The sequence below is a fragment of the Lathamus discolor genome, chromosome 1 (assembly GCF_037157495.1).
Source record: "Lathamus discolor isolate bLatDis1 chromosome 1, bLatDis1.hap1, whole genome shotgun sequence".
Lineage (NCBI taxonomy): Eukaryota > Metazoa > Chordata > Aves > Psittaciformes > Psittacidae > Lathamus > Lathamus discolor.
Window position 1 is genome coordinate 134129815 of NC_088884.1, and position 10460 is coordinate 134140274.

A 10460-nucleotide genomic window follows, 5' to 3' on the forward strand; every position below is an offset into this window, starting at 1 on the left:
ACTCCGTGGAATCAGCATCCTGAAGAAAATGTAAGTATCTTGAAGTTTTTTTCAGAAATGAAAAGTATAAATCTTTCACAAACTGTTTTATAAAAGGTAAAACGATGACATAGCTAACTCCTCCCAGTATGCTAAAACAGGAATTTCATCTTACCTATGAAATACCCCAAGCTGCCACTGTTCTCACTGTTCCTGTCATTTCATACAGAATCCCTGAAATTCTTCAGGTGTCAAACTAAGAAAATGCAATCAGCAGCGCTTGATTTAACTAATGTTCATGTTTTCTTTTAACAACTAATAAAACAGGTAAATTTTGTTTTTCAGAGAGGCATATAAACACAAAGATAAGTTGGGAGATGCCTGCAATTCTGTACACTAAGACATGAGTCCTCAACTACAAATGGAAACTGGTTTTCCAAAACCCTTCTAAGAACAGGTTTCATTCACATTAGTAAGATTATGGCAGCAAAACAAATTTTTATGGCTTCAGTTGTAACTAGGAAATTAAATGATGTGTGTAAAATCGATCAAAAGTGCTTTTGAAGGAAGTCAAACGATTTCTATTCAGAAAAGAACACACAAAAATCATGTATATATAAACACACTGTAACAGAAGACTCACAATTTCTTGAATTTATATATGGGAGTCTCAGTATTGCAATAGTTTAGATTTTAAACAACCTTCTAAAAGGAAAAAGAGACTACTGACTGTGTACTTCTCCTTCTGGATTGTCCCTAGTCTTTCTGAAATCATTCCTTTTAGTAGGTGTGTACATGTGTGAAAATGTTTCATTTCAATGGAAAAGTCCATCATGGAAAGAAACAGAAATGCTTATACAATCATCTAATTTTCAGAACACTACTTTACATATAAATACACTGCATTTCTGCCCGAGAAGCAGCTTTAAGCCTGGTCTTTGTGGTGTTTAGAATTTTCAAATGATCACCAAATTAAATACGGGGAGGAAAAAAAAAAATAAATCTAACAGCTAGACCAACAAACTTACTTTAGATAAACAGAAAAAAACCTGAATTCTCTTCTGACATACTCATGTGCAAGCCAAAACATTTCTGTCCTATCTGACTGCTTGAATGTTATGGCCTTACTGATCCTTCAGCAGTCCAGCGGCATTCAAGCTATGCCTTCATGTGGGATTTACACGACTCAATTGTTTTGACAGAGCTTGTAGTGACATTAACTGATTATCCCTGTATTTGAAGTTTAATAATCTATCTTATTTTTGATACATGTTATTTTATCAGTACTAGAAACATGCTTTTTAACACATGCAGGTTGTAATCATGAGTAATAAAGCTGTATTTCTGCAAAGTCAATTTTCAGAAAAGAAACTGCTTCAAGGCCATATTACACATACAGTAGGTGTAATCAATAGTAATCATTCATAATCAATCATACATAATCAGGAAAATCTGTAGATAATGTACCACTCAAGAAATATCACCTTAGTTTTGATCACTGTTAGTATTTGGAAAGCATGTTGAGATTCTTTGCTCTCTCAAGAAATTCACACTTTCTCAGATACTACTGCTTAATATTTTGCTTGAGACACTTCGAAAAGCATTTGCTAAATTCTCAGACACATATTTCAACATTATCTAAAGTACTCTATGCTACTATAAATATAAAATAACATTCTGCAAACAAGGAATTTTCAAGACACTCTTAAACTTAACTCATGTAACTACTCAGGTCTGCAAAACCTTAATTTCTGCCTCATTTTAGCCAATCTACAGTTTCACTCTGAGTATATAGCAATGCCTGCTTTCCACACTCGGGTTCAAAGTCATTGTAAACTGATAAGAATGCAGCCTACCACCGAAAAGAGCTCAACACCCTGCATGCTCTTACTCTGACACTTTATATTCATTTTTCCACGTGTCAAATTGGATAAGGGAATTGATCTGACTGAGAACTTTTGTTTTGGTGATGTAATTTTTAGCCAGATAAATGCCTGGATCTACTCCACAACAGCTGTTTCAAAACCTAGGCCATGGAAATTTGCAGCTTATGCAAAGAAGCTATCACCTGTTCCAGCAGCAAGCTCTGGGAAAACTGCAAGCTCAAGGACAATTTTATTCCAAGGAATAAAACTACCCCTTTATTTTGAACTGTGCTTGTATCTGAAAGAACCAAACCAAGTTGTTTCTGCTACTGCTCCAACATGAATTCAAACAAATGTACACAGGGCTTAACGTGTACAGTTAAGTGTACACTCATCCACACATTAAGTGTCCAAATAAAAAACAAGGTTTGGCTGCAGAAGACTGCAAGAACATAACTTGGCAAACTGACAAATAAAACCATCGCTGGGAATACTACTATTTTTTGTCCAAGTTTCTTGTTTATAGCTGTCATTTTTCTATTACTGCTTAACAGTTTATGTATGATACAGCAACCTTCTCTTGCATAAAAGCTGCAATTATAAGGAAATAATCAATATGCTAAATTAAAGGCCAACTCATTCTAAAGTATAGGCTCAATTTGCACCTCTTCAGGCATGCATTTAAATATGAAATGTCCGTGTTTTCCCCAACATTAGCAGATCATAATCCAGTAGCAGTGACTAATGCTGAGAATCTTAGTGACAGCAATTGCTCTAAATTTATCTATTTCATATTTATGCCCAGGTTAGGCAATCTTATTGTATTTAGTATTATTATTATTTGATACTATTAGCATTAGTATCGAATCCAACAGACACATGAACAAGACACAGAAAGTAGATGTTCAATACCTCAGGTGAAAGAATGAGCAAGATTCAGTAAGATTCCAATTTCTATTTGAAGTTTCAAGAGCTTATCCAGACTAAATCTCTCTGTAATTATCAGCAATCTTCAAAAACTTTCATGAAAGTACATCTCTTTGACAAAAAAAGGAGGGGAGATTTTTTTCTTTTATGCTCTATTTACTAACCTTCTTGGCAACCCCACTTACTAATTACTATGATCTTGTATCATATTATGTTATGGTTCTCTGCCTTTTAAAAACTGGACACTGCCATTTCCTTCAAGCAGCATGTCACGAATCTCCCAACAGCACTATTGTCTTCATTTTAGGTGTAGCAGGTTAGCTTTGCTTTATCTGCACATCTACACCAACCCACTTTTGTTATGGGAACTATCAGGAAAACAAAAGCGCCACAGCTGAAACCAAGAACCTAGCTAGTAGCCAGAATTTCTGTCCTAGTTTCACAACTCATGAAGTAAATAAAAAGAGGCAAGCTCATTAGCTCTCAAGAACAATATATCATCTTTTCCCTATTCTCAAAAAACTCTTCAGCATTAAGAGTTGTAATCAGAAAACTCCTGGTTATCATCCTTCTGCCCTTCCTCCCTCAAACTCTGGTACGTTGTTGCTCCGTATTTCACTTCCTACCTCCTGTCCTCCTGTGCCATATCTTGCAGAAGGAGTGCTAAGCCAATACAGCACCTTTGTGGGGTGATGTTACGCACGGTCTTGGCTTCCATCTGCCTTCTGCAAAACTAAGAACAGAGACTGCGTGACTCTTCTCAGCACAGATTAAATCAGCTGAAGAGAAAAAAAATATCTTTGGCTATTTTCTTGCTATCCCCCTAACACAGAAATGTATATACACATATATAATTTTCACAGAGCTGACATTTCAAACCACTTTCTAAAATGGATTAAATCTGGCTTTCCCATAGAAACAAGCTCAAATGTCAGGTAAACGGGCAGAAAAACTCATGCCTACAAGGTTATAAAGCTCTGCAGAAGTAATCTGCAAAACCCAGAACAATACTCCCAGCTCCCAGGTTCTCAGAATGTCTACAAATAATGCAATGTATTTTACAAAACAAATAGGTAAAAAAATATATATATATGTGGCATGTGCACGCAAGGCAAAAAGCTCCAAGAGTACCACATGAAGTCCCACAACTTTGCAGAGTTCCAAGCTGAATCTGTGTTCTATGGCTTTTTCCAACTGAGATAAAGGTAAGACTATTTTAGCTAAAGAAGCCAACATTTACTACTAAAAGTACCTTTTGCTTGCAGTCAAATAAATGTTCTGTTACAGTAGTTTAATCTTTAATTTATTTCAAGTGAGTTTCTTTGAATTTTTGCTTGCAAAGTAATCTGTCTTCCATCAATGAGAATCTGTGCAAACTATTAAAATAAAAAGGTTTTCAAAGCAATGCTTTTCCTTACTTCCTTCGTTTAGATTTGACTTGAGGCTTATTTAATATGCTCCCATGTAGATAAAAGTAGCACATTTTGTTTTCATGCTGGGTGGCCAAAAGGTTAAACGTCAAGTTCCCAGTGTGGGAAAATCCCAAGTAGACAAAACTGTTTTGATGCTTACTGAAGTTATATTTCTAGCAGACTACTTAGATGCAGTGCAGCCAACAATTCTGTGTCAGTTGATCCCGCTTCACTGAGATAAGGCCATTATTATATTAAAATATTTACAAGCATAGGAAGCTGGAATGTGCTTAAAATGCTGTAAAAAGGGCCCTGTTCAAATAAAATACTGTTACAGGAAATCCTTGGGGTAACAATGTTTAGCTGTAAGCACAGCCATTCCAGAAATCTTCCAAAATAAGTATTATGATAAAATATTCTCCAACAGTCCTTCTTACATTAATTTCATATGGAAATTACTTAATCTCTTAACAGCTCTTCAAGAAGCTTTAGTCACTGTGTATATGCTGCTATACATTGCCATATGCTTCACTGCTTGTAAGACTAACACACAGTAGTAGCTGGAGCTGTCTGTCCCAAACACGTCTCATCCTTTTTTAGCATCCCGAGGAACCACAGAATCAATGCTGAGAGGTAAATGTTCCTTTTCCATCAGCATATCGCTCACTAGAGCTGCCTGGCACAGTATCCTTCTCAGGGTGATGACCGTGAAGTTTCAGATGTCATCAGCCAAAGAGCAAATCATCTTCCTACATTTGCCACTTGATCTATGACATGAAATGCACCATGCTTATGAAAAAAGGTTAGCTACAAGTGGTTCTTGTAAAAGTGATGCTTTATGCGCCTCTTGGAACAGCATCCTCTTTCAGCATGCAGGAGTCTCCTCCTTAGGGGACTCTGCCTCTGCCTTACTTTTTGGAGTTAAATTTTGTTCTTCATTATACAGATGGAAATACATTATGTAATCCACTTAGAAATGTGCTGCTACAAATAAACTTGACCTTTTGAGTATTTTCACAGACAGAGAGTTTGACAGTACTGCTGAGGTACTAGAAAAAAAAAACCTCTGGAAACATCTGAAGTATGTAGCTTCCTTCTCTTGGAAATCAGTGTGCCTTCAAGAAATATGATAAAGTACACATTCTGTGTCTGCCATTCCCTGCCCACCTTTTAATTCCTAAATCACCTCTGAAAGATGTGATTCTCAGAGTATTCCGTAAAAACAGAGAGACCTGGAGTTCACTACCTTTACACAGTGACAACATGATTACAGAAAAGATCTCTTTGGAGTGCAAAGAGACATCATTGGTATTTTCAAGACCATTTTAATAAGCTTTACAAATTCACTGTATTTTTGAAAATGAGGAGCACAGAAGCCAGGAACTGTAAGACAAATATTAACTACTCTGAGGAATTCTGAGATCGGATTAAGTTTTTCTAAAATTGTAATTTTTTTCTCTGGAAAAAAACCCTCAGCTATTCCAACAAGGTAAATACTTCATAAGCAGTATACTGAATCAAGGTTCTTCTTGAGCCAATACTGTTCTCAGTTGTCAGCACACAGAACCTGTATCAAAGTAATATTTTTTACAAAGAGTTTCCTACTCTGCACAAGCATCTCCTAGACTTTAAAGAAACTGTCTGTTAGCGGAGCTTTCCCACTCTGGACCAAAACCTTCAGATATGAAACCAGCAGCTCTAAGCGCAGAATTTTACTTTGGTTCTGAAATGTCATGCAGTGGCAACGCTGGAATTAAAACTGTTGCTTTATTATGCTGGAATTAAAATTGTTGCTTTATTACTGTGTCTAAGATTTTGCTCCAGGTAATCACAAATAAACCCCTGGTCCTCAAGACTGCAGTCATTCTCAGAAAGGGTCTGGGAAAAGGGAATCCCGTAGGGAGCTTAGCTTCATGTTGGTCCTGTAACAAATCTTACTCTCTACCAAAACACCTCTAGTGATATGCTTAGTCAAGCAAGTATTTTTTTGTACTGACCACATGAGATTGGCCTGTTTGAAATGTCTGCCACACCACTAACCCCATGTTGGTGACACATATCCTAGCTTCCAAGAAGTTGTGAGGGGACACACCTGGAACAGCTGACTCCAGCTGACAAAGGGACATTCCATAATACACAGTATCATGCTCAGTAAAAAAAAAAAAAAAATTGGGAAGAAGGACAGGGAAGGGGACAACATTCAGGGTGAAGGCATTTATCTTTCCATTTGTCTCCCCAGGTAACTGTTATATGTGACGGATCCCTGCTTCCCTGGAGATGGCTGAACGCCTGCCTGCTAATGGGAAATGGTGAATGAATTCCTTGGTTTGCTTTGCTTGTGTGCATAGCTTTTGCTTTACCTGTTAAAATGTCTTCTTTATCTCAACCCACGACTTTTCTAACTTTCACCCTTCTAATTCTCTCCCCCACCCCACAGGGGAGCAGCGGGGGTGAGCAAGCAGCGTTCTGGGCTGTGTGGCGTCTGCTGGCCAGGGTTAAACCCCAACAAGATGGATGAGACAGCCACAGCTATCTTAAATACTTTTCAACACTTTGAATATCTGAATACTTTACATTGTGATACTGTCGCAGTTAAAAACTTACTACTCAATAACCATTAAAAATTAAATTATCCATCATCAATTAATGTTTCAGAATGGATTTTCTTCAAATGGAACCAAAAACTATGGGAGGAGATAGATTTTGTTTTTCCCGCATTAGGACATTTGTAAATTCTTTATGAATCTCCAGCAATTCCATGTTTTAAAGGAAATTATTTCAGGTTTTCCAAGGGTTTAGCATCAGTACTGGGTTTTTTTTCTAGTGGTTCTGCTAAGAAGTAACTAAGGTATGAGCCTATGCAAACCATCACCCCAAAATACTCAATTTGTTAGCCAAGTCTCCCAAAATTTCCACCTGCTATATGGTCATTCTACGTCAGAACCTTACTGGTGGGGACAACAGAAACATTCAGTGTAACTGCTTCTACCAGCTGCTGTAAATGTCTATACCAAGACATGGAAATACTAGGATGAAATAGAAAAAGTCGGATTGGATGAGAGGAGTAAAAAACCATATTGGATGATTTGCCTTAGTGGCATGAAAAGCAGACTGAGACTGGAAATTAAATGGGGAGCTAAAGAAATAGGGAAGTGAGGGAAGGACAAACCTAGAAAGCCTCAGAAAACATTGCTAGACTTTGTGCATCAGGAATAAAGGATAAAGGTCTTTGACCTTCAAAAGCAGCTGGAGAGGATCCCAAGATGCTTGAGCCTCATCATTCTCTGCTGGCCAGTAGATGACAGAACCATAAAAACCTCCTTAGCAAAAAGTGCATCACATTTCCTTCAAATTCATCTATACAGAAACTGCAGGTTATCATTCTCCAGCCATTACTTTAAATACACTCTGCAGTAAACCCATGAGCTCCAACCTTTATCTTCATAACACTTACCTGACAGAACCCAATAAAATCTATACGACTTTTCACGACAAAATTTTCTATCTCAAACATTATGTCTTTTAAGCTGTTAAACACTATTAAGGTGTAAGCTCAGTACTTAAAATTAGGAACTAAAAAGTTACTGTCACTCAAGCAACATAAATACAACCTTCTAATAAAGGACATTGCAATACAAAACCACTGCAGAGTACCATTCAACGCAATTTGAACACAGTATTTGCACCTTTTTTTTTCCCCCGGAAGACACCTCTGGAGGTGTTTTAGAAACCTGTAATGAAAGAGTTGGTGCTCAACACAGGTCTAGAGGGCAAACATAATTGGGAGTACAGATCACAGATGGAGCTCATGGTCAAACTATCCTTGGTAGCTCACCAGCTAGATCTGGTATCCAACTATGGTCTTTCCCCATTGACACATAAGCCCTTCTGCAACATGACAGTCAACAATAAAAAAAGCAGAAGCAACCCACTACCTCAGACCAAAAATTCCACAACTATTTGAGCCTCATTTTTGGTGGGATTCAATTGAAAGGCCATTTTTTCAGGAATGCTGAGCACTCAGATCTGAAATTTAAAATCAGTGAGACCCCTCATTCAGAAAGTAAAAAATGGAACATAAAGCTAATATTCTGAGATGTCATGCTGTGCATACACTCTGGCCACACAAACTGAGTGCTAGTTAATCTTTCAAATTTTTTACTATGCAAATGGAAAACCGAACTAATTAGAGCCTTTTCACAAAGGAGCAAGGCGATTGTCTTGAAGAAAGAGTCTTGTGTACACACAGAAGACAAATTTTATACTTTTTTTTACATTGTTCCAATATAACCTTAATTCTGACTTTGTAACCTCAGTGGTTTTATAGTGAAGTGAAAATTCATAATCACACATCACACTAAATTCACCCCTTCCAAGGGTGTAGCAGCTGTATTTCCCTTGAAAGAAAATTAAGAATTAAGACCATCTAAGTAAAAATGTAAAGTTCTGTCAAATCAAGGCAGTATGAAAAGCTGGAAGAGTTTGCCTTTGGTTTTCTGTGCCATAGTAACATACTCAAGACAACAAGCACACAAATAATAAAAAACACCTGGCTCCACTTCCTTTCATAAAGGATGCTGCTAATAGAATCTGCCTTTTGCCTAACGACTCAGGGCAAAAGGGCTAACAACATTTACAGTTAAGCCGAAGGCCTCCATTGCAAAGACACAGATCCTCTTCCTAAGCATATTATAAGATAGACTTGATCCACAGAAAGAACGCTGTTTGTACCACTGATTTCCAGTCTCAGCAGACGCCATATTGACAAACTGCCTAATCACAGCTCTTGACATTTTAAAAAGAACCCAATTTTTTAATGAGGAAACTACTATCATCACCATACGTTATGTACAGCATGCTACAGGTGTACCATGCATAATGGTATAAGCTATCTCAAATGTAATGTTTGAGATAGAAAATTTTGTCATGAAGTTTCCTAATACAGGAAACTTCTTTTCCAGACTCACATCAACTGCTTTTTGTTACCCATGGTGATTTTGCTGAATTAGTTCAACTGAAGTGCTGCTTATTTATCACCAATCGCTATGCATATACACCATCACTTCTTGTAAAATTCTGCAAGAACTTTCACCCTACAGAACATTTTACAGTAAGAAGGTAACTGTCCTAAATACAAAGAAGACGAGGACAGGTTTTGCACTATCAGCAGCAGTTCCATTTGCAAAACACTATTTTCTATCAAAGAAGAAAAATTCGCCGAGGACAGCTCCAGAGTCGAAAAGCCGTGGAGGACGCATGCAGCTGACGCTCTAAAGCGCAGCCAAGGCCGGCTGCCTGCCGCGACGCCCCACTGACAGGCGCGGAGCTCCGGCCCCTGCCCTCACCGCTGGCCCTGCCTCGCCTCCCAGCCCACGGGCCGACCCCACTCGGCAGTCACCTCTGCGCCACCGCCTCGCACGGACCTTTACACAGCGAAGGGGAAGGGAGCGACGTTCCTCCATCCCCGCCGCGCTGAGCCGAGCCTGCCCGCCGAGTGCGGCACAGTGCGAAGGCGCTGGGCCGTGCGTGAGGCGTGAGGGGCGCGGCGTGCGCACACACCTACCGTCTCCTTGGCAGCGGCAGCCACGGGGATGGAGAGTAGCGCCCGGGGTCCGCCCGGCCCGCCGGCGGCCGGCTCCCGGGAGGGCTCCCGGTGCCGGTCGGATAGCCGGTACCCCATGTACGCGGCGAGAGCACACCCCGCCGCCAAGCCCAGCTCCCGTCGCCACCGCTTCAGCCCCGCCGTCCCGGCCCCGCCGCCAGCCCACAGCCGCCGAGCCGGCTGCGCACCAGGCGCGGGGCCCAACCGACGACGCCACCGCAGGAGGGTGCGCAGGGCGGCCATGGCCGCCGCTCCGCCCCAGCGACAGCGGACGGAGCCCCTAGGGGTGCCGGCACAAGCCTCGCGAGAAGCGGGGAAGGGGTGGGGAAGCGAGAGGCCCCTTCAAGTCCCCGCCCCGCGCCACCTGCCCCGCTGTGCCGCGGCTGTCTGCGTGCCCGGTGCCGTGGCCCCGCAGCTCTCACGGCGACCCCCGCGTCCCCAGCGCCACCCGCCAGCGAGGCTGGCACCGGCTCCCGCCGTGGCTGCGGGAGCCCCCGAGGGGCTCGCCCGGTTTCTGGCACAGGCGGCAGCAGGCGGCTGGGCGTTCCGTGCCCGCGGCGGGCTGCAGCCGGGGTGGTGGGACACGGGGCGGTTGCACACCAGGGAACAGAGCAGGCGTGGACCTGGGTCCGGGCAGTTGAAGCCGAAGTGCCTAGGAAGGGCGGTGTCTTCCCG

At 41.1% G+C, this 10460-nt stretch overlaps 1 protein-coding gene across 3 annotated transcripts in view; it reads right to left on the reverse strand.

The window, feature by feature from the left end:
• Positions 1-10080, reverse strand: part of MICU3 (mitochondrial calcium uptake family member 3) — a 54068-nt gene extending 43988 nt beyond the window's left edge. Inside the window, exon 1 of one of the 3 annotated variants that reach the window (XM_065696642.1) lies at positions 9747-10075. In XM_065696642.1, coding sequence (XP_065552714.1) covers positions 9747-10028 — 282 coding nt within the window. In that variant the 5' untranslated portion in view covers positions 10029-10075. Of the gene's footprint in view, positions 1-9606; positions 9699-9746 lie in introns of those variants that run through there. The other 2 variants (XM_065696659.1, XM_065696648.1) reach the window with 2 other exon arrangements.
• Positions 10081-10460: the final 380 nt, after the last annotated feature.